Raw genomic sequence first — 22,132 nt, forward strand, 5'->3', positions numbered from 1 at the left:
ATCAACTGAGCTGTCATCCATTCTTTTTACTACAGCTGGCAAATGTTTTCAGTGTGAAACGTCTGATGAAACTACTTTAAATGACCTTAAACAGCAAAGTTAGTAACTAGCTGGTGAGTATAATAGTGTCAGGCAGCTCAAGTGCTTAAGGAGGCAAAGAACAGAACTGAATGGAGACTAAATATTAATGAATCAAATTCATCAGGCCTCCAGAAAAAATGATTCCAGATGATTTCAGTGATTTCTGAATATCTCTAATAAGTAGCTATTAACATGTTAGGCATCTCTGGTGTCTAATAAAAAAATTCATCTCCCTGATATCTCAGCCAAGGCCAGCATAAAGCTACAAATGAATCCTGTAGCTTTGTACATAAAAGAGAACAAAACAAAAAAGATCAGTTTGGCCCTTGAAAATCTTCCAGGAGTCCACTCATAAACATTTGAATAGAATATCATTTTTGTCCTGCGCATCTGGACTAGTTTATGAGCACCTGATTGCTCCCTGTGAATCCCATTCTGATCGCTTGCACATGAACTCTACATTTTCACTGTAGACCAACACAAACACAACCTTCGCTAAAAACCCACCCAACTCACCAGATTAGGCTCCCTGTGACTGTCCATTTCCCCCAAAGGAAATTCAAGTTGAATGGTTGCAGCAGCAGTGAAAGTCATGTGAAGGTGATCGTAGAGGGGAGCTTGGCAAAAATTAAATTGGATATGGATGTTTCATTGGTTAATTCCCAGAACTTTTCAATCACACCTCATACAGCAGCTTTGCATCATCCACCAGCTCCACCTACTTAATTTGCATATTGAGATTCAATCACAATGTGAGTAGACATGAGAAAGGAAGAACCCTTACTAATACTAAGTAAAGGTCTGATGTCATTATCCAAACAACATTTCCAGACACAGATCACATGCTAACACCAGGTGAGTAACACAGCAGGGAAATGGAGATGTCTAATAGCATGCTGTTATGTTGCATGTTTACCCGACTTCAGGAAGCAGCAGAGCTGCTGAATTGGCTCCACTGAAGGTGTTAGTTGTACAGCTCCAATTTCCTGTCAACCCTGAAGGGTATTCTCCCTCCTTGAGCCTTTTATTGGTTAATCAATGAGTTAGTTTTCCACACAGAGATAAACCACTCCTCATTCAGCTGCCTAGTCTCTTTGATGGCTCGATGAAACTTCTGCACAACCAAATGGATCTGTGGCTGTGGTCTGCCGCTTCGACTAACGTGAGATTAAGATTGCTGTGATAATCCTCTAATATCTGGACTTTAGTGCAGGACACCCGCTGAGGCGTCACGTTACATCATATAAGTAGCGGGATTATAATTGTCAGGATTTATGCAGCTAAGCAGCAGATTAGTGAGATATTATATATTTTACAGAGAATGATCCAAACGATTACATCACATATTGTACATTATGGTCACCTGTAATTATGGTGCTCATTATAAAGCAGTCTGTAAATTAATTCACCTTGGAGCTGAATATCCACAACTGCACCCCACCTGTACTTTCCTAATGTCATCCTTTCCCTTTTAATTGGAAAGAACAAGAGCCTCTTTTTGATTATTAATGCTTCTGTTCAGGGAGGTTAATATGAGACAAGCCCCACTTGTTACTCTGCTCACTGTAGAGGGCAAAATGTCAGCCGACGTAACGCAGCTGGTGCTCTGATAGATCTAGGTCAGAATCCTCCATGCTCATGTAGCTCATATGTAATAGAGGTAATACATACTCCTGAGAGTGGCAGCATTCAGGCTTTCCATCAGTACGAGGAATGAATGACAGACTCCTTATTCTTAATCAGCACAAAACACATCCCAGAGTGCAGATATTATTGGGTTTCATGTGGGGTACTAAACTTGGCACCTGTAATTCAGTGATCGCAACAGCCAGATGTGGCTCAAATGTCACAGAACACATCTGGTCCCTCTAAGGTGGACCTGTGGCTGAGCTGAGGCAGCCACACTCAGAGGAAGCTGAATTCAGAGTCCTGTGTTTGTGTCTGCTTGTGTAGCTTTTTAGCTGTGCTGTTCACTGGTTGAAAATTTGGCTTAAATAGGAGAAGGAACTGCAGTGGAGTTCACCACAAAAAGGAAGAAACAACAACAAAAAACCCCACAAACAGTAGAGAGTTTTAACTGTCTGGCGCTCCACTACAATTGTATTCTTTAATTGTAATGACTTTTGCAAATATAAACAGTAGTAGTCCACATTAGAGATTAATCAGACATATGTGAGGCTGACAGCTGGTCACCAGGCCATGCTGAGCAGGCTGGAAATTGACCGATTCTGGTCCCTGGCTGGTCAATTGATGCATCTTAGTCCACATTATGCATAGATGTAGGTCTGCAAAGCTCTGTGTAGCATCCATTACTGCACTCATAGTCTCAGCATTAACAACTTTAATAAAGACTGTCTTTAGTAAATTTACCAGAAAACATCAAATATAAACTGTTTATCACAACACTGTTATTATAGTCAAGTACAGTCAAGCAATTATAAAACACCATAAATAAGATATTCAGTCTATGAGCACAGTGGCGCACGGTGGCGCAGTGGTTAGCACTGCTGCCTCACACTTAGAACAACATCTGGAAGGCCTGGGTTTGATTCCACCTTGGCCCAGGCCTCTCCCTCTCTCTGTGTGGAGTTTGCATGTTCTCCCCGTGCTCGCGTGGGTTTCCTCCGGGTACTCCGGTTTCCTCCCACATTCCAAAGACATGCACTTACTGGGGTTAGGTTAATTGGCTAATCTAAATTGCCCATAGGTGTGAATGACAGCGTGAATGTGTGTGTGAAAGGTTGTTTGTCTCTGTGTTGGCCCTGCAACAGGCTGGCGACCTGTTCAGGGTGTACCCCGCCTCTCGCCCTATGACAGCTGGGATAGGCTCCAGCCCCCCCGCGACCCTGAACAGGATGAGCGGAAGCGAATGGATGGATGAGTCTATGAGCACAGTAAATGATTTTTAGTTCATCCACCCAAAGGACTCATGAGCTACATTGTTGATTAGTTCATCCACAATTTACAAGAATTGCAACAACTCCCACAATCAGAGTGATCAGAGGAGGTTTATCCATGGAGGGACACAGACCTCTGCAGGTTAGGCAATGACACCCTGACTGCCATTAGGTATCAGGATGAAATGCTTGGACCGATCATCAGACCCTGTGCTGGTGCAGTGGGTTCTGGGTTCCTCCTGATACACAACAATGCCCGGCCTCATGTGGCGAGTGTATGTAGGCAGTTCTTGCAGGATAAATGAATTGATACCACTAACAGGCCCCTATGCTTGCCTGACCTAAATCCAGTAGAACAACTCTGGGACATTATGAATTCAGCTTTGAATTCAAGCACAAGCTTTTATAAAGTGCCACCTTTTTTTTCTTATTCGATAACATTTGATTTTAATTTTTAAACTTGAGCTCCACTTTTTCTGTCAGGACACACACACATTTTTGGATTTAAACCTAAACTGTCCCATGAATAGAAAACATACCAGTTTGTTTGTGCATCCTTTTACTGAACGCACACTGTACCTGGCAGATTTGTTATGATTGGAAACTTTGGGGTCTGCGTTAGAATTTAAAACTTTTATTTTGTGGATTTGAGGGAATACTTCATGTGCAGAAATGAACTCCATCACCTAATGTGAGTAAAGCATAACATACTATGTGTCTAATGTCCTTATTTCCCTCCATTATCTAACTGTCATGCTCAAAAGTTTCACTGACATTCAGAGGGCAGAGCGTCCTACTTGTTTACCAGGTGTCTAACCTCAACCTTTTTGTTGTGCATTGTGTTGTCCAGATAAGATGATTAATCACTGTTACGTGTGTCTTAAGAGATCACAGATCTGATTAATTTAGCAACACACACACACTGAGGATGTACCCACGGTGCTGATTTTGGGTGTTTCTTCCTTTGACGAGAAGTGGAGCAGAAGGTTCAGGACGACAGAAAGAGGAGAGACGTTGGGATAGTAGAGCACAGCGCCACTTATAAATAGCCATCTCTGTCTCTTCATTTCACACTCGCTCTCTGTCTTTACCCAGCCTCTTTCTCTTCATGTGTAGCTACATTTAGGTTTATCTAGCAAACTTACACATCCTCTTCGGTTGCACACATTTCACGTGCTCTGCCTCTCTGATAATGTGAAAAAAATCCCCTTCTTATTACAGCAATGAAAGATTGCTAACTGTGCTTAGATCTAATTTTTCTAGTCTAGTTTTCATTGATAGGATATTGTAAAAATAGAGAGAGGCAGAGTGTGTGTGGTCAAAATGAAAATGATACAGCAGCTAAATGTGATTTTAATTGGAAGGTGAAAATAAGTGGCTAAAAGGTGGGAAAAAAGAAGAAACAAATTAGTCTCAGCGTGACTGATGCGGTTTCACTCTGATAATGTAACGATGACAGTTTATGCAGATGACTTCCTCACACACTCATGCGAGCACACACACACACGCTCGTCTGTATTATCACACACTTCTTAAGTCTTCAGTCTGAGTGCAGTGATTCTCTAAGCCAAAGCCGTAGACTGCATCAAACCCTGATTTGGTCAAGTGAAGAAGACGTTTTAGTGATGCTATAAGCCTGTTTCTGTGAAATCATTCCTTTCATTAAGGCAACGATATTTAACCCAACCGCTCTAATTCACTGACTAAAAGCTCTGAATGCAGTACAGTTTGATTTAAACGTTTTATTTATTTTTTCATCTACGACTACTGTCCATCCTTGTAACAAGTTGATGTAGCTACTAAGTATGTTAAAGTAAATAATTTAATTTTTTTTCTTTAGTTTGATCATTTAGCAAAAACTACAAAAATGTCCCTACTTTAGGGGAAGTGTTTATACTATGCCATACAATATTTTCCCTATAGGATTTTAGTTTAAGAGGTTTTAGTTCCATCTTTGGAAAAACACTGCGTGTGTGGTAAATTCTTTGTTATTTGAGGTTTAATTTTTTGGTTTAATTTGGTCCAAATTAACATTAACTTGCATGCCATTAATTCATTGTCTTAACTGCTTGGCTAGTTCAGGGTCACGGAGAGGCTGTAGGCTAAAGGTGGGCTACACCCTGTACAGGTTGCCAGCCTATCACAGGGCTAAGACATTGAGACAGACAACCATTTACACTCATGGCTAGTTTAGAATCACCAGTTACCCTAATATGCATGTCTTTGGACTCTGGGATGAAGCTGATGTACTGGGAGAGAACCCATGCATGCACTGCACGGGAGAACAGAAAGGCTCCAGCCAGCAACAATGTAAAGCATATGTGCGGTCAAAAATGCATATATTTCTGTCAAAGAAGAAAGCGAAAACTTTGCTGTTACTTAACTGGCTCCTCACAAGAGAAGGATGAGACAAATGGAAGTCTAATTTAATTTAATGTCCTTGTATCCAAAGTCAGGTAAATAAAGGAGTATTTGATGGTTTGTCTTGCATGCACAGAGCTCTGAACTCATTCCCATCCAACACCTCTGGGATGAATGGAAACCCCACTTGACGCTGCTGTAGGATAATAATGTTCACAGATTCTCACATACATGCATCTTAACAGAAGCCCGTGTGTTAGGATGGGGTGTACTCAGAGAGCTGGATGTAGCAGTGGATCTAGAGGTGCGTTGCTGTGCACATGCTGTAGAGCAGAAATTGATCCTCTGATAAAAGCTGTGTTTCCTCAGGGAGAGCTGCTTCCTGCTTAATGGCTGTTAGGCAGCAAGAAATGGACCAGGAAGAGATGGCCTGCACAGCACTTAGGTACTTAGACATCATACACATCTATAGACAATAAATGTGTGCAGAGAGATGCAAAAAGAGAGAGCAAAGACAGAGAGCAAAGACAGAGAGAGGGAGATGGAAAAAATTTTACTTTCTGCTGCAGAGAAGTTTGGACAGAGAAGCGAAGTCACTGAGGGGTTAGCGCACAGATGGTCGGATGCGAGTGGATGAAGCTCAAAGTGCAAATTGTCAAAGAAACACACATACAGTATGTTCACATATCTTCAACAGATCATGCTTGCACTTGTGTGTAATAGCAAATGAACTCTGTGTAATGGATTGCATTGGACTCATTTCCTGATTAAATATGGTAACGAAGAGTGGACTATTTCACTACACCATGCATGTGAGCTTCATCTCTGTTTGTGTTTGTGTTTTTCCCCCACAGGGCGGAGAGCACTGCTACTATCAGGGAAAGGTCAGAAACATTCCTCACTCCTTTGTGGCTCTCTCAACCTGTCATGGGCTGCAGTAAGTACAAATGATACAGTTATGACTTTTTAATATGTATACTTGTATGTGTTTCATCCATGTTTCTGCCTCATTCTTGGTTCAGGTATTCAGCCTTGCTCTCATTTATTCATTAGATTAATGTAATTAGTTTTAGCCTGTCTGCATTTTTCATTTCATAGGTTATCATTCACCCAGACAGGCAGGCAGGCAGGCCGACAGACAGACAGACATCTTCTCTTCTTCTTTTTCCATTCCTGCTCCCCCCCAGCTTCTTCTAATGTTGGTATTTTTAGCATTTTCTGCTTTAGGCGAGATGGGTCAGAAACAAGGCCTGCTGCGAGGAATGCATGCACACTTTATGCTTTCTTTTCTTTTTTCTTTTTTTTATATACTCTATTTAGGTCTTTTTTTTTTTTTTGACAAGAAAAAGGAACATGGGTAGAACATAATCAGAGGTACAGCCAAACACAAACATTGGGGTGACAGTTCTCAAACGTATACAGTATGTCCATCGCGTTGGGGTTATTGTATAGTGTCCATTTCTTTTCAGCGGCATCCATTTTGATTCGCAGCAGGAATGTCAGTTTATCCATTTTATAAATCTCTTCCATTATTTCCATCCATTATTTTACTTTTGGTGACTCTTTTTTCAACTAGTTCTTTGTGATAACGTTCTTCACAGCCACCATCATTACTTTAAAGATATAGACGCCCTCTTTTTCAGTCATACCTTCTGGAATCAGACCAAGGTGTAAAACCTCCGGGTCTCTTGTAACTTTATACTGGAGGACTCCATCTATTATCCCAACCACATCTGACCAAAATGGTTGTAATTTCTCACATGACCAAAAGACATGTAGGTAATTGGGATTTATGTGACCACATTCTCTCCAGCAAAGTTGATTTACTTTAATTTCTTCCATCCAAATTCTCTCCAGTTTCTGGAGCTGGTGAAGCTGAGTTGTGTTTTACACATCAAGTGCCAATCACTCTCAGAGATATCCAATTACATTTCTTTCTCCCATTTAATTTTTGCATAGTATGAAATATTCCCATTGCATTTTTGAAGGCACGTATAAAGTTTAGAAACGGTGGGCATCTGTGTAGTTGAGTTCAGCATCATTTCCACTACAGTTGTCTAAAATTATGCTATTCATTTAGCACTATCCCTTTTTATCCTTGATCTATGGCCTAATTTTATCCCTGTTTATAACCTGTTTATTCTCATCATGCTCTTTTGCACTGTACATGAAATTTATTGGTGTTTATTTTTATATGAAACACTTTCGTTTTATGTAATCTCATAAAAATGACAAATGAAGTCTATTCTTACCAAATGTTTGTCAAAAACCTGTATACACTCACCAGCCGCTTCATTGGGTGCACCTCTTCAACTGCAAATATCTAATCAGCCAATCACATGGCAGCAACTCAGTGCATTTATGCATGTAGACATAGTCATGGTCACCTTCAAAAGTTCAAAATGGGCATCAGAATGAGGAAGAAAAATTATTTTAAGTGACTTTGAATGTGGCATGGTCGTTGGTGACCGACGGGCTGGTCTGAGTATTTCAGACACTGCTGATCTATTGGGATTTTACCCCACAGCCATCTCTAGGATTTACAGAGAATAATTTGAAAAGTGGAAAATATGCAGTGAGCAGCAGTTCTCTGGGCAAAAGTGCCTTGTTGATGCCAGAGGACAATGGCTGGACTGCTTCAAGCTGATAGGAAAGCAACAGTAACTCAAATAACCAACTAACCACTCATTTCAACCAAGGTATGCATAGCATCTCTGAATTCTCTTCTGCATACCATAACATATCAAAATTTGACATACACAACACATTGAACCTTGGTGCAGATGGGCTACAGCAGCAGAAGACAACACTCCTGTCAGCTAAGAACAGGAAGCTGAGGGTTACACAGGATCACCAAAATTGGACAACAGAAGATTGGAAAAATGTTGCCTGGTCTGATGAGTCTGGCATTTTTGCTACAAGATTTAGATGGTGGGATCAGAATTTGACAAACAACCTGAAAACATAGATTCATGATGGTGATTGGTGTTGTACTGATGTGGGGGATCTTTTCTTTATGACCAAAGTGTACCCATCTTCTGATGGCAGCTTCCAGCAGGATTACCCACTCAAATAATCTTAAACTGGTTTCTTGAACATGGCAGTGAGTTCACTGTACTCAAATGACTCCCATAGTCACCAAATCTTAATCTAATAGAGCAACTTTGGGATGTGGCAGAAAAGGAGATTCACATCATTAATGTGCAGCTGGTAAATCTGCAGCAACTGTGTGATGCTATCAATACATGTCAATGTGGACCAAAATCTCTGAGGAATGTTTCCAGCATCTTGCGGAATCTGCCATGAAGAATTAAACCAGTTCTGGGATCCAACCCAGTATTAGCAAGGTGTACCTAATGAAGTGTCCTGTGACTGGATATCCTTAGGCATTAAGGGTGCCTTCACAGATATGTAAGCTACCAGTGCAGTCACAGATGCTGAGTTTTGAACTCAGTTCACTGATAAAAGGCTGTAAAATCTTTTCACATGATAAGAAATGTTTATTTGTCCCATATATGGGAAATTTGTTAAGCTTTCATCTGTAGTGTGGATATCTCCAAAAGGAATTAATAATTTCTAGGCTCCAGACCACAGGACAGTTTCCCTCTTTGCTTCAGTTGATCCTACAAGAGTTTTGGCCCAGAGAGGAAAGCAGTGCTTTTACATGTTTTTTTTCTTTGCATTTATGGAAGCTGTGATGAACTGTAGATTTCAGAAATGTTCTTGAATGCATTTTTGCAGTTCTTTTTGTTCTTTATTAGCCGTCCTATATGAATGATCTCATATGTAGAGAGAATGCCATATAATCCATTCATTCAATGGACGAGTTCCTGAATTCCTCCGTTTTATTAAAGAAATATGATGTCCATTGGCTGGCTGTCTTTCTGTGTTTTCAGGGATTTGGCTGAAGATTTAGGAAATTCAAGGGTATATAATCCTGGACAAAAATCTAAATGAATCCCAGTTACATCTTAAATATAGCTTAGCTAGTTAGATGTGAGATGTTCGACCAGGTGTTTTATAGCTTATAGGCTTTTGTCTGTCCCAAATTTTTTAAAATATGTGGCTGCCACTAAATTCAAAATAAGTGTGTTAAGCTTCAAAATTTGATATTTTGTACTATTTAAATTAAATACAGGCTCTAAAAGTCATCAACACATGGCCTGGGCCAGGGGTGGGCTGGGGTTGAAATTGAGCCCAGGAGCCTGGTTTAGAGAGCCCCCCCCCCAAAAAAAGCTGATGTCTCACCCTTCACCTCTCCTATGGTGGGCTGGTGTGTTTGTAGCTCCTCCTGATGAAAAATGGCTCTCAGTGAGGAGCCAGCTCCTGTCATTCACTTCAAAGTTAAAAAAAAAAAAAAAAAAAATTCTGATCACCGGCCGGTTCAGCCTGGAAACTACCGGCCATTCGGGAAACCTCCCGAACGTCATGATGGCCACCACACCCGTGGCCTGGGCTCTAGTAAGGGGCTAGACTCTGTTCCAGTCTGGAGTTGCCCTCAGTGAAAGGCGGCGAGCTGAGGTTGGTATTTTTGTATCCTTTCGGCTTACTGGCTATACATTGGAGTTTTCACCATTGGATGAAAAGGTTGCTTCCCTGCGCCTTTGCGCAGGAAAACACATCCTGACTGTTGTTTGTAATCGTATCATCAGCTCTGCAGCTGTATGTTCTGGACACTTGGGTGAAGAGAGGAGCTGAGCTGTCAACTGAGCACCACTTGGTGGTGAGTTGGATCAAGTGGTGGGAGAGAATGTTGGACCGACCTGGTGAACCTAAACATATAATGAGGGTGCACTGGGAATGCCTGGCAGAGGCCCCAGTCTGCGAGATCTTCATCTCCCACCTCCAGCAGAACTTCGACAGCAAACCGAGGGAGGCTGTGGACATTGAGTCTGAATGGACACATGTTCTGCTCTGCCATTGTTAAGGCTGCTGCTCAGAGCTGTGGCTGCAAGGTGGTTGGTGCTAATCCCCAAACCAGATAGTGGACACCAGAGGTTAAGGGAGCCATCAAGCTGACGAAAGAGTCCTATCAAGCTTGGTTAGCCTGTGGGACTCCGGAGGCAGCTGACAGGTACTGGCAGGCCAAGTGGAACGCCAGATGGGTGGTGTCAGAAGAAAAAACCCGGGTGTAGGAGGAGTTCAGTGAGGCCATGGAAAAAGACTTTCAGATGGCTGTGAAATGATTCTGGCAAACCATCAGGTGACTCAGGAGAGGAAACCAGTGCTCTACTTACACGGTATATAGTACGGGCGGGGTGCTGCTGACTTCAACTGGGGCTATAGTCGGGCAGTGGAAGGAATACTTCGAGGAGCTCCTCAATCCTACTGACACGCCTTCTGTAGTGGAAGCAGAGTCTGAGGGCGAGGGCGACGACTCGCCCATCACTGGGGGTGAGGTCACTGAGGTGGTTAAACAACTCCTATGTGTCAGGGCCCCTGGGGTGGATAAGATTCACCCTGAGTTCCTGAAGGCTCTGGATGTTGTAGGGCTGTCTTGATTGACACGCTTCTGCAACATCACATGGAGATCTGGGGTAGTTTGACTGGATTGGCAGATTGGGTTGTTGGTCCCTATCTTTAAGAAGAGGGTCCGGAGGATGTGCTCCAAATATCGGGGATCACACTCCTCAGCCTCCCCGGTAAGGTCTATACCAGGATTCTGGAAAGGAGGCTCCATCTGTTAGTTGAACCTCAGATTCATAAAGAACAATGCAGTTTTTGTCCTGGTTGTGGAACGCTGGCCCAGCTCGAGGATATTCGAGTGCGTGTGGGAGTATTCCCATCCAGCCTTAATGTGTTTTGTGGACTTGGAGAAAATATTTGACCGCATGAAAGCGAAGCTGTCGATTTACTGGTCAGTCTACGTCCCCACCCTCACCTATGGTCACGAGCTTTGGGTAGTGAGCAAAAGAACAGGATTGCAGATATAAGCGGCAGAAATGAGCTTCTTCCAAAGGGTGGTTGGCCTCTCCCTTAGAGATAGTGTGAGGAGTCCAGTCATTCAGGAGGGGCTCAGAGTAGAGCCGCTGCTCCTCCACATCAAAAGGAGCCAGTTGAGGTGGTTTAAGCATATGACTAGGATGCCTCCTGGGCACCTCTTGGTTGAGGTGTTCCGGGCATGCCCTACCGGGAGGAGGCCCTGAAGCAAACCAGGACACACTGGAGAGATTATATCTCACAACTGGCCTGGGAACTCCTCGGTGTCCCCCCAGATGAGCTGGAGAAGGTGGTTGGGGAGAGAGAGGTCTGGGCTTCTCTGCTTAGGCTGCTGCCCCCACAACCTGGCTCCGGATAAGGGGAAGAAAATGGATGGATATAGGTTCTAAATCAGCTGGTAAATCACTGCATTCTATTTTATGTACATTTTACACAATATTACAACTCTTTTTCTGGATATGGAGTTATACATTTTCATAGTTTCTTGCACCCATTTCTTGAAAAGAGGCTGAATTTTCTCCAAACGTTTTTCTCCTTGGTCGAAGCTCTGACTATTAACACTATAAGCTACTCTATATTTTGCACTTTTTTGTTGTTGTTTTTTTTTGCATTAACCATCATCAGCCTCTGTTGTCACATGAGGAAAACCACATAATAGGAGCTCCTGCTCTGAGTTAACCTTCTGCCCATTTAGTGTGCATTATTCAATCTAATTATCACTTTCAGCTGTTTCAGAGACCGTGATTATTCACGTCTGATCCATTATAATTGCTCGCTTGCTCCCACTGAGTATATCTTGTTTCAACATCCTAGATAAATAGATCAAATAATTACTCTAGACATGTATTTTCAACTAATTAAGGCAAGCAAGAAGAAACAAACTAATTTCTGCTGAACAAGCTAAACTAAAGTCCAGGCCTTAAATTTTTTTATTATTTTGCATATATCCTGAGAGTGTTGCATTAATTGGGAGAATTTGTCAACGCAGCAAATTATAAAATGCTGGATGCAAAATATTGAAAAGAAAGCAACAAGCAAATAATTTATAGATATAGGTACCTGCAGTGAAATTTCATATTTAGGACACAAGAAGTTCTAATGTGATAGAATCACATTCCTATGAAATAAAGAAACAAAGATTGCAAAGGCCACAATGCAAGGTCAGTTTAAGAAATTTAAGAGAGATTATTATGCTGACTTTATTCTCTGAGAATTGCTGCACTCTTTTCTGGCATATGTATGGCTTTGTTTGCTCTATTTTTTGCTGTGTGTGCGTGTGTGTGTGTGAGTGACTGCACGTGTGTGTGAGTGTGAGTGTGCGTGTTCGCGCGTAAGAGAGAGCAAAACAGCAAGTAGGGCTTCCTGCTGTGGATTGGTGAGTGCCTTAGTCATTAGAGGGAGAGCATTTTTCCTTTGCTGAGTCAGGTGTTTATCATAATATACATCCTGCTCTCTCTCTCTCGCTCTCTCTCTCTCTCTCTCTCTCTCTCACACTCACTCACTCACTCACTCACACACACACACACACATTTTTTTGACACACACACTGTATCATGCATTTCAATCACTGTTAGCTGTGGGTTGGTGAAGGCAGTTGACTAAAAAAAAAACTCAACTTTTATTGAGATGCGAATACTACCAATTTATATTAGCTTGGATTTTTTCCCTTGATGTTTCACAAAAGTGTAAAATTTATACGTGAGCTAAAATAATCTTGGACTCCTGTCTAAAACTACAGTATGTAACATCCATCCATCCATCCATCCATCCATCCATCCATCTTAATCCATTCCACTGTTTGTTTTGGAGCCTTATCTTGAAATTAAAGGAATAACTTTGCAGGCTGGACAGCTAAAGTAAATTTCCTGTACATTCCAGTGATAATTCTTTATTAGGTTTGTCACTAAAAATGAAAATTCATACCAAAGTAAGCAGCAACCAAATGTAAGGTCAGGAAAAGGTATAATTACTGACAGGGTTGTGTAGGTGTGGTTTCGGCAGCCTGGTGCAGGATTTTGCAGAATCCAGGTTTGTGCACAGATGTATGAGGTCACCTTTCTTCCAAATCCCACCCACTCACACCAGCACAGAACTGCACAGATTTAAGCATAAAATACACACATTTAAATTCTCTGAATTTGTTCGTATGGCATCTAATCACTCACATCATTATAACAGCAGAGGTGCTCCACTGGTATAGCAAAATTCATCTTCTGTGTGTGTGGATGTGTGCACGTGTGTGTGTAATCTGTTATAAGTGCTACCATTTGCAATGAGGAGTGAGGAGTGTTTTTTATTTTGAAGGTGACATCCCTGTGTTGAAGGCCAGAACGCTGAAAAACAAAGAGAGGGCTGAGTCAGAGGAGGAAGATAGATTGTGTAATTCCTGCAGTGTTTATCCTTTTGACTTCACATTTTGACCTGACCAATTTCCTCAAAGCTTCAGATAAAGTTAATTAATGGACAATGTGTTCATGTGCAGATGCACGCAGACACAGGGAGACCTTTAACCATTTTTAAAGCGTGTGCTTGCTCAAAAGGACGTGTATAGCTGTGTGTTGTGGCCTTGTTCTCTCGCAAACTTATTATTATTAATATTATTATTATTGCTATTGTTATTTTTTTATTATTATTAACATCCAGCACTACATATACAACATATAAAAAAAGAAATAACTTTGAGCAAGTACGGAGTGATCTTCTGATCATAAATGAATTAGTCTTGTAAAAATAAAATCAGGTCTATAGAGCATCACATAACTATATTTTTCCCAACATAAAATAAGTTTATAATTGAGAAAATTTATAATTGAGAAATGCTTTAATATTCTCCATATTGTAAATGTCCATTGTGACTTCCATCCATGTATTTAATTTTGGGCTTTCCTCTCTCAGTTGTTTTACCGGCTAGTATCTTCATAAAGTACTTATCTCTTTTCACCTGTTATGGAGTTATATACCCAAAATATATGGACTTCCTTTCTAGGGGAATTTTACAATTTAAAATGTCTTGCAGGGCACTTTGTATCTCACTCTAATAGTCTTTCATAACTGGACAATCCTCCAAAATACGCTGGCGGTTTGCACTTTCATTTCCACATTTTTTTCCAGCAGATTGGGGGGTTTAACGCTATCGTTGGATTTCCGAGAGGGTGTAATAAAAAAATTTTATCAAATTCTTCCAACCAAACTTCCTCCATTTCTGTGAGCTGGTCCACTTCCATTTTAATCTCTATATCATTGTCCATTCCTCCTCAGACATAATCACACCTCCTTCCTTTACACATTTTGTTTTAATGTATGAATTTGAGTGTGTTTTAATATTCAACAGAATTTTATACACACTTGAAATGATCCCATTACCAGCCTCTGAGTTATATGCTTTTCATAGCAGTCCTATCAAATTCACATCAACATACTATTGATATGACAGTTGTAAATATTAATAGAAATCTTGCTTTTCTAATAAATATTTCTCTTTAAGCATTTCAAAACTGAGCAGTTTTCCTTATTATTCATTGTTCTCCAGTCTCATTGTACATCCTGTATAATGACAATAAAGGCATTCTGTTCTATTCTATTTTTGCATAGAACGGTTATTCCTTTAGCCATCCAGCCCTTAAATGTGTTATCTAATTTATTTGGTGAAAAATCAGAGTTGCATGCACACCATTTAAATATTGTAATGTCTCCCTCTAGTTTATGTTCTTTTATAACAGTTTTCCATATGAAATGACTAATCTATCTCTCCGATAGCTCAGGAAGACATGAATTATTCCATTTAGCGATGAGTAAAACAGCAGAAACTTGTGCTGATATGTGCTCTCTCCTCTCCGCCTCTTTCTCTTTTTCAGTGGGATGTTTTTCGACGGCAATCACACCTACATGATTGAACCTGGAGGACAGGGCGGCAGCAATGTAAGAACTGCAGATGGCTCTTCTCAGCAGAGATTATCAATTTGTCCTTCCTCCGTGTTTTCACATTCAGCTGCTTTTACATTGTGTTGAGTTGTCTGAGGTCAAATAATTTGTTTCAGTACTGCTGTGTTGTGTCTGATGTCCACGCACAGCCTTGTGAGTCCCTCATTATTGATACTACCCCAAATTTTTCACATTTGTTCTTTTGAAATTATTTTTAAGTGGGTATTACACTTTAAATTTTTTTTAAATAGTCTTTGTGGTGCCAGTTTGGTAAAATTTGCACTTGTCTCACCTGTCATTTTCTGCATGGTGCTGCAGAGGATACACGAGAATAGTTTTTCAGGCACTGAAGGACTTGTCCAGCAGTGGCTTTGTCCTGAGAGGAGATTCAAACAAACCACAATCAGTTACAGATCAGCAAACCGGTCACTGCAGTTGAACCCTGAGTTCAGCCCACAGGTTTCGAGACAGAGAGATTTGCTGGATTACAAAGCCAGCAGAAAGCAGAAAAGCCTACAGACAATTAGATAATAACAATTACAGGCATTATGGCCAGAGCGAAAGGACAGATCCGAGATTGCCTGAGACGCCTTAGGCATGAGAATGAAAGAACACACCGCTGATACTCTGTGTGTGTGAGGCTTTCTTTCTAGTCTAATTAAAACCTCTAGAAGAAGTTTTAATCAGTCAGGGGCGAAAAGAGTCCAGATAAGAGAGGTCAGAGACTTATGTGAGTTTGTGTCCATGTATGTGTGTGTGTGTGTGTATGTGTCTGACCTTGTGTGCATGTGCACTCATGGGTGTTGGTAGTTGTAGCCTGGCCCACAGAGCTACTTAAGATTCATTCCCATATGACAGTTTTTGTGCCGGCAGGTCTGGAAGAGCAGGTAGGAGAAAAAATCAGGAAGATGGACAGAAGAAGACCAGAGATTAAATGGAAGAGAAGGAAGAGGAGTAGTGTGAAAAACCAAAATGTAATTAGGATGCGTGCCATTGTATTTTCTGCAGAAAAACTGTAGCATAAAGAGGATGTAATCCATTTGTAAAGGCAGTTGTTATTTTACAGTTAAACAGTAATGAAAAGGACAGTTAAGCAATAACATGCCTTTAGTGTGAGAATGGAGGAAATAAAGCAGAACAAAGAGAGGGAGTGAGCAACAACAGTGCTCGAGCTCGCTGTGTTTATTCCAGGCCTGTTACGATTCTCACCATTCCTTCTTTACTCACTCCTTAGCTCCTTCTGTCCTCTCCAGCATTTTCTGGAGACAATGAATTATTGAAGTGTCGAGAGAGAAAGAGAACCACATCTTATCTCATATTCAAATTCAGAAAACTTTATTTATTCCACAATGGACAGTTCATTTTTAGTAAAAACAAAAAAAAAAATTTAAAAAATGAAATAATAAACTCAGAGTATTGCTGCAGCACTCCTCTGCAGTATGTTGGCCACTTTTTTTTGTCATCCACACAGACACAGTGACTCAAAATCTAGTTTAGTTTTCATAAGGCAAACATTTGGCTAAAATTGTGCTGTATATCAAATATTAAAGACAGCTAAAACAACATGTTATAGAGTTGCATACAAAAACACAAAAGACAACAATCACAGTGTTGCTCAAGAAGATACTGTGTTCAGTATTTTGGCACTAACAAAAAGACAGGAGGCAGAGCTGGAGGTGGCAGAGCTGAAGATGCTAAGATTTTCATTGGGAGTAACCAGGATGGACGGGATTAGAAGTGAGCATATCAGAGGGACAGAGGGACAGATTGTTTCAGTATTTTAAATAAATTTTACAGAACTGTTAAGTATTAACTGCTAAGTAATCCAAAAAGTAATTGAGCAGTTTAATGTTTGACATGTGATTAGCCAACTTTGTTTATGCTGAAAACATATCTTTTAAATAATGTGCCATGTTATTCCCAATAGAAAGACAATAGAAAACACATACCTTAATAATAATACCTTAACAATGGGGAAAGTCTTAGCTATCAGTGGTGCAGTGCTTACTACTGTCATCTCACAGAAAGAAGTTCTGGGGTTCAAATCCACCAGCCTGCTGGGGCCTTTTTGTGTTTCCATGTTCTCCCTATGCCTGTGTGGGCTCTCTCCAAGTAGTCCAGCTTCTTCCCACAGTCCAAAGACATTCATTAGGAAAACTACTGATTCTAAATTAGTGGGAGTTGTGAATGTGAATGGCTGCCTGTCTCTGCCTGTTGGCCTTGCGACAGACTGGCGACCTGTGCTTGAATTGGACAAGCGGTTAAAAAAATGGATTTATTTCAGATTTGGGATACTTGATACTTCATTATATTTATCAGCAGATGATATAGATTTTACACATGAGATATATCTTTTTTTTTTCTTAATATCAGATGTTAAGCTTGATTGCAAATAAAACTAATTAAATTGGTTAAAACTGGCTCTACTTTGGTCACCTGTAGGGTTAAAATCTCTTAAATGTGAAAGATCCTTGGTTTGAGACCTCGCCAATCCAGCCAGGGAAACAGCTGAAAGTAGATTTTTTTTTGTGAGTAATAATTATGCAACATATAATATACAGCTCTGTAACACTCACAGAAATCATCATCATTTTTCATTTTTGACATGCAGTTCTGGTTCTGCAGTTAGTTGTAAAATATCAAATTATATATGTAACCCTATAGCTTATAGCTTATTCCACTTTCCTGTTTGCCTTGTCTTCCTTGATATCTACTACATAAAGACAAAAAACCCCGAAAAATTGATCTTAAAAAGAATATATATATATATATATATATATATATATATGTGTGATTTTTTTTTTCAATGATTTGTTGTAACTGTAGTATGTAGAGGTAACAGAGTTTTGACAGTTGCGGTAGTATTGGTTTTGCCTTGATAGTTTGGGAGCGCTGCCTGCATTACAATGCCAGGGACAGTGCTGCCCTCGAGGCCGGCGGTGCCTGTCAGTTTGTCATTACTGAGCTCTGGATGTCTGCTCCCCTCAGGCAATGCCCCATCGTTTCTCCCCCTGTGGATTCTTTCTTTCTCTGTTTCACTCTCATAATGTCTGTCTATTTGTCTGCTTGGTCTACAAGTCAGCCGCAGACACACAGATGTCTTCTTCAAAGCCCTAGATGCTCTCCATATCCTGTGTAAGATTTAGAGGCTCTTTTATGAAAAGACTGTAACACACTCGTTATGTCAGACAAACATTCGCTTCTAATTTTTTTATTAATCAGCATTGGATGCAGATGCTTTTTCCTGCCCCACCTGCACTGTCTAATTGTAGCTTTCCTAAATGTGAAAAACAAGAAAACATGGTTGAAGTGGGGCTGTGAGAGTCAGCGTGGCTCCTGTTGGCCATATGGCAAATCCATCTGCCCTTCTTTCACTAAGGCAGAAAAAGTTATGCAGGACATAAGTAAACGTGTCCTGAACAAGCTGCTCTTGTCACTTTATGCAGCTGAACTGGAGTTTAAGTGTCCTGTCGTGTTATGGAAATTGTCTCGTATATGTGGCCAACAATAGTGATGCTAAAAATTAAAGCTCAGCAGCAAAGAACGAGCTGTTCCCGTACAGTACGTGGTTGAGAAATCTTGCACTTCTTGACTGTGTGTGTGTGTGTGTGTGTGTGTGTGTGTGTGTGTGTGTGTGTGTGTGTGTGTGTGTGTGTGTGTGTGTGTGCATTTAGGCAACATGTGGGGAGGATGTGCAATTGACTGGCACAGGCAGAAAACACCATATGTTTGGCACTCCTCTTTTTGTTGTTTTCTTTTTGGACACCTTGGCAGCTCCACCTGCACCTCAGGGGGCCACTGTGGCTACACCACTTTCCATTTGCTTTCAGTGAGGGCTGAACAGAGCATAAAGCTGCGTGTGTGTTTATGGTGCAGCGACCATGAGTTCAAGCTTTAGGACATTTCAACTGTGATGGCTAAGCAAAGGCACTGAAGTGTTTATAAGTGTATGTTATAGTGCAACAGCCAAGACTGGGAAGATGTGTGGTTAAGGCCACATGCCATTTTAACAGCTCTCCTGCCAGTTCTAATGACTATATTCAATCTATAAACAGTAATTATGAGTAATAGCCAAAGTTATTAGAATTTCATGATAAACTACCAATTTTTTTTTTATAATTCAATAATTAAAACATGAGTGTGAACCTCAAGATATATATATTTATTTAAAAAAGGAGAGCTCATTTGAAAGAACTGAACATGATTTATTGATTAATTGAACATGATTTATAAACCATCATAGCAGAACGGAGTCCCAGCAATAATGGTCATCAGGACAGGTCAACCTCCCCCAGTCTAGACGCTGATAGTAGGTAGTGAAGAAGGATGAAAAGAATAGACTAATGGCCTGAACACCCACGAAAGCAGGCAGATGAGTGATTATAGATCTTCCTTATTGAGCTTGTGTATGAACTTCATTACCATTCTTCTTCTTAGATTCTTGAACTTCCGGTTGTTATTGAGATTTTTCAGTCTGAACCAAAGGTGATAAAGTCACAATAGACCAGTTTCTGTGAGGTCCACACAACTGCTTTGTCTTCATATGGCTGCAGTCCTCAGATTTTGCTTGATGAGCAGATAACTTAACATTACTGGTAAAATCATGGATACAAGTACCAGAATTGGCACATATATACATATACAGTGCGGTGAAAAAGTATTTGCCCCCTTTCTGACTTCTCTCTCTTTTTTTTTTGTCAAACTTAGATGTTTCATCAAACAAATTTTAATATTAGGCAAAGGTAATCTGAGTAAACATTAAAGGTAATTTTTAATGATTTCCTGTATCAAAGGAAAAAAGCTATCCAAACCTATCTGGTCCTGTGTGCAAAGTAATTGGGCCAACTTGTTAAATTATGAATTAACTGTGATTAACCACATTTTTTTGAAAACTGAGTTCAATTTCATTCACCACACCCAGGCCTGATTACTCCCAGACTCGTTGAATCAAGAACAGCTAAACAGAGCCTGTCTGACAAAGTGAAGCAGGCTAAAAGATCTCAAAAAGCAACACATTATGCCACAATCCAAAGAAACAGCTGAGAAACACCTATCAGTCTGGAAAGGGTCACAAAGTCATTTCTAAGGCTTTGGGACTCCAGTGAACCACAGTGAGAGTGTAATACTAACAGCATTTCATAAAAAGAACACCAACAGTCAAACATGGTGGTATTGTGATGGTCTGGGGCTGCTTTTCTGCTTCAGGATCTTCATGACTTGCTGTAATTGATGGAACAATGAATGAATGCTCTCTACCAGAAAATCCTGAGGGAAAATGTCCAGCCATCAGTTCATGCACATTTGGGTTATGCAGCAGGACAATGATCCAAAATACACCAGCAAATCCACCTCTGAATGGCTCATAGAAAACAACACAAAGGTTTTGGAGTGGCCTAGCTAAAGTCTGGACTCAAATCTGACTGAAATGCTTTGGCATAACCTTAAACAGGTCGTTCATGTTCAAAAACCCTCCAATATTGCTGAATGAAAACAATTCTGCAAAGAAGTGTGGGCTAAAATTCCTCCACAGAGATGTGAAAAATTGATTATGTATGAAAAATGCTTGATTGCAGTTCAGCTGCCAACAATTAATTAGTCTTAGGGAGCAATTACTTTTTTAAACAGAGCCAAGTAGGTTTGGATAACTTTTTTTCACTTAACAAATGAAACCATTATTTAAAAACTGGATTTTGTATTCAAAATTTGTTTGATAATCTGAAACATTTAGGTGTGAGAAATAATAAAAGATAAAAATACTCTTTTGATAAAGCCCATTAGCCATTTGAAATTTAAAAATGTGACCATTTTTCAAGATGATCACCAACTCTGGTACCAACTCACAATTGTGCATTAAAAAAAATGTTTACAATTTTTGTTAAAAATCAAATAGAGAAGCACTGAAGAAGTTTTAAAGTTGTCAGTTTGACTTCCCCATGGTCAAAAACATACAGTAGAAATCAAGATTAGGAGCACTGAAATTGATCCATTGGCTGGAATTTTGCAGTTGAATCACAATTTCCTGTGTTGGAAGTGGTGACTCCTCTTGGAAAATGATACTATGAAAACTCAAGTGGCTGTTGGGATTTTTCAAATTAAATACTCCAGTGTTTGTCCTGCTGGAGTGTTTAATTTGTTTAAATTGTTTGTGGGACAAACACTGGAGTGTTTGTCCCACAAACAATTTTGGTGCTTGTATCCAATTTTGAAAAATTTTCCAGTCATCTGCTGCACTAGAGGAGATAACTGAAGATGAGGGGGTAGGGTGGTGAAGGATGAAGAGATGGGGGTGTGTCAAGTAGCAGGTTTTAGCACAGGGGGTGTTTGCATTAGGTGCCAAGGGGAGGATTTTTATACTGACAGCACAAGCTGGGAATGTGTGTGTGTGCTGGAGCTGATGGGATAAAAAAAAAAAAAAAGGGGAGGGGGGGTCTCCCTGTGGCCTGAAGCCATCTTCATGTTACTAAACCTGGACTGGTTCATTCACACATGCAAAGAGAGAGTGAGAAAGAATGAAAGGCGCGTTTATCCCTCCCCGCTTTAGGTTCATGAGCCAGCAGTCTGTGTCTGAGGTCTCCCATGGCAACCCAGGCCCCACCCCCTGTTTCTTCCCAGCACAGCATATGAAAGCCATCTGTGTCGACCCTTAATCTCCATCAGTACTCACTCCCTGCCGGGTCTATATGCAGTGTGTGTATGTTTCTGAACTGAGATTACTGCCTGGGAGTGATGATGTGGGGAACAAAGAAGACACAGCTTTATTACAACAGTTAATTCAGACACCACCGCTCTGATAATGATGGCTGGTGCTGCGTGTGTGTGCTACATATGCTTCCAAACAGATATGCTTGTTTTTCATTAAGGTCTTACTATTGATCAGCCACTAAACTCACATAAATGAAGAAGCTGATTCCAGTTATGAGTGCTGCAGTGGC

General features: G+C 40.5%; 1 protein-coding gene across 2 annotated transcripts in view; it reads left to right on the forward strand.

Annotated features, from left to right (window-relative positions):
* adam22 (ADAM metallopeptidase domain 22) overlaps positions 1 to 22,132 on the forward strand; it is a 78,971-nt gene that overhangs the window by 22,191 nt on the left and 34,648 nt on the right. For both annotated transcript variants that reach the window (XM_030749070.1, XM_030749071.1), the window contains exons 5-6: positions 6,194 to 6,276; positions 15,134 to 15,197. In XM_030749070.1, coding sequence (XP_030604930.1) covers positions 6,194 to 6,276; positions 15,134 to 15,197 — 147 coding nt within the window. The remainder of the gene's footprint in view (positions 1 to 6,193; positions 6,277 to 15,133; positions 15,198 to 22,132) is intronic.

The sequence above is a fragment of the Archocentrus centrarchus genome, chromosome 16 (genome assembly GCF_007364275.1).
Source record: "Archocentrus centrarchus isolate MPI-CPG fArcCen1 chromosome 16, fArcCen1, whole genome shotgun sequence".
Lineage (NCBI taxonomy): Eukaryota > Metazoa > Chordata > Actinopteri > Cichliformes > Cichlidae > Archocentrus > Archocentrus centrarchus.